The 2,252-nt window shown below is 34.4% G+C and overlaps 1 protein-coding gene across 1 annotated transcript in view; it reads left to right on the forward strand.

The window, feature by feature from the left end:
- LOC137623342 (uncharacterized) overlaps window positions 1-1,812 on the forward strand; it is a 205,585-nt gene extending 203,773 nt beyond the window's left edge. The window contains exon 4 of the mRNA XM_068354156.1: window positions 711-1,812. Coding sequence (XP_068210257.1) covers window positions 711-874 — 164 coding nt within the window. The 3' untranslated portion in view covers window positions 875-1,812. The remainder of the gene's footprint in view (window positions 1-710) is intronic.
- Window positions 1,813-2,252: the final 440 nt, after the last annotated feature.

Here is a 2,252-nt window from a genome sequence, read left to right on the forward strand (position 1 = left end):
GGTAGTAGGTTTTATATGTTTGTATATATAATAATAATAATAATGCTAATAATAATAATAATGATAATAATCATAATCATAATAATGATAATAATTTTTGTGTTAAGATAAGCACTACACATTGATTTTGGTGTGATAGTTGGAGGTCGAATACTATTTCACTATGATCATAGTGTGAAAGTTTCTGTTCATTTGTGTTCAATGTAAAGACCTGGAGTTCCAGGAAATCGCTATTTTATGGTAGTGGGAGTAAGAAACTTTTTAAACATTCCTGATTACTTTCCCTTTATTTTTCTTTCCCTTTTACCTTCCCCAAATGGATTTGATAATTTTTCATTGACTTGTTCAATTTCCACCATTTCTTATTTTCTTTATTCCTTTTAATGAGGCTATTATATTTATTAAAGTCTTTTTGACTGTTGCATAAAGTTTTCATACTTTATAAGATTGGACTTTCATAGCATTTATACGAATGGACTTTCATAGCATTTATACGAATTTGTGTGAAATTATGTTTTTAATATATAGTTTTTTAATGCTTCAGTTTTTTCTTTCTAACAGTTATAGAATTTCATAAATTTTTAAGAAAAAATTTGAATTGCATATTTATGCAAATTTAATGTGGGAAAGGATAGTTTTAATTTATGATTGGGTTTTTATGATAATATTTGATGTCTCACACAGTTTATTTTTTCTCTCTGTCCCAACAGACGTACCCTTAGAGGCACGAGAAGTTCACGGCGGCAACATCCGGGAACTCGTTAGACACCTCTTGGCCACCTCCAATCCAGCCTCGCTGCCTCCTTCGCGGATCGAAAACGCCAGAACTTTACCGACTTTCATCCAGAAGATCAGCAAAGCGCGGAGGCTTTAAGGTCACTTCTCTTCTAGGGTGACAATTAAAAGAATAAACTCAACATGTGTACGCTTCCACGAAAAGAAATTATGCCCAATAAAGTTCGTTCATTTTACTTTAACGTCTTGCCATGAACTGCATACTGCTTATTTCATTGGGCGAGCCAGTTTATTCTTTAGTTTATGGAAATTTAAGAGGGATTGGAAATAATTTCTTTGTGTGAAAAATACGGGAACTAGAACAGCCTTGTTGACTTCGTTTGATTAATAGTTTTATTTTAAGACTCTTTGAGATCACTCCATAGGTTTAGAGATTTTATACAACTGTCATTCCAGTCAGACACATTCCACACAAGTTATATCTGTATTGGAAAAGTGATAGATGAATGTGTTACTCCGACAGTGTTTTAAATAAAAGTTTTTTAAATATACAAGCTAGAGACCTGAGCATTACGTCTTATTTTAATCAAGTCATGAGAGAGTCGGAAATTTGTATTAAGTGATAACTGGTATACAATGCTGATGCTAAAGTCAAATCTAACAAGAGTTAAAGTTTATGATAAAATTTCTAACTTCTGATCACTTGTCATTGTTAGAACATTAAGGATTGTTATCACACGTCTTTCTGCTAACAATTTTGTGTTGCTGTGAACGAGTTATTTTTTTAGCAATTGTTACTTTAGTTGTGACTTTCCATTTCTCATTGGAATATTTTCATTCAAAGTTCAGATTTACATTAAATAAAAACGTTAGTTTATGATGTTTCATTTTTTCTATAGTTTCTCGAAAATAGAAAGTCAACTCGAGACACATCGAACCTTATGCACGACCTCTCATAGATAGTGTGTCAATATCACCCACTCCAGAGTGTAGACACTAAGTCTTTTTTTTACTGGTCGCGGAAAGGTGTTAAGAATTCAGATCCAAAAGAGTGGAACCCATATCAGTCGAGAAAAATAGTTTACTTGGAAGTCTGGAATCGGCCGGACAAGCTCTTCCTTAAAGAGAATCCAAAGACTAACAGAACACGCCGGCTATGCCTCTTCCAGCATTCCAGTCCCTGGAAGCAAACAATGGAACGAAATGTTTCCAGATCACCTTAAACGATAAGCAGTCGGCCAACAAAGTGTGGAGAAAGATGCGAAGAGAGAAAGGAAGATTATTTCATTTTAAGTGTGTATTGATACTAACCTGGAGAGGCGGCGAAGGATGACTATAAGGAAGATCCAGGGTCCTAAAAGGATGGATTCATGAGATTACTCTCCTGGAAAAATAGGAAAAGGAGATTCCAAGTGCCTTGGCGGGTTTTGAATTGAGTAGACAGATCAATGTCAGTGTGAAAACGATGAAGAACATTGATTGTAAACTGTCTTGTTTACTGTTCGTGTGCAGTGTGA

The sequence above is a fragment of the Palaemon carinicauda genome, chromosome 30 (assembly GCF_036898095.1).
Source record: "Palaemon carinicauda isolate YSFRI2023 chromosome 30, ASM3689809v2, whole genome shotgun sequence".
NCBI classification, from domain to species: Eukaryota; Metazoa; Arthropoda; class Malacostraca; order Decapoda; family Palaemonidae; genus Palaemon; species Palaemon carinicauda.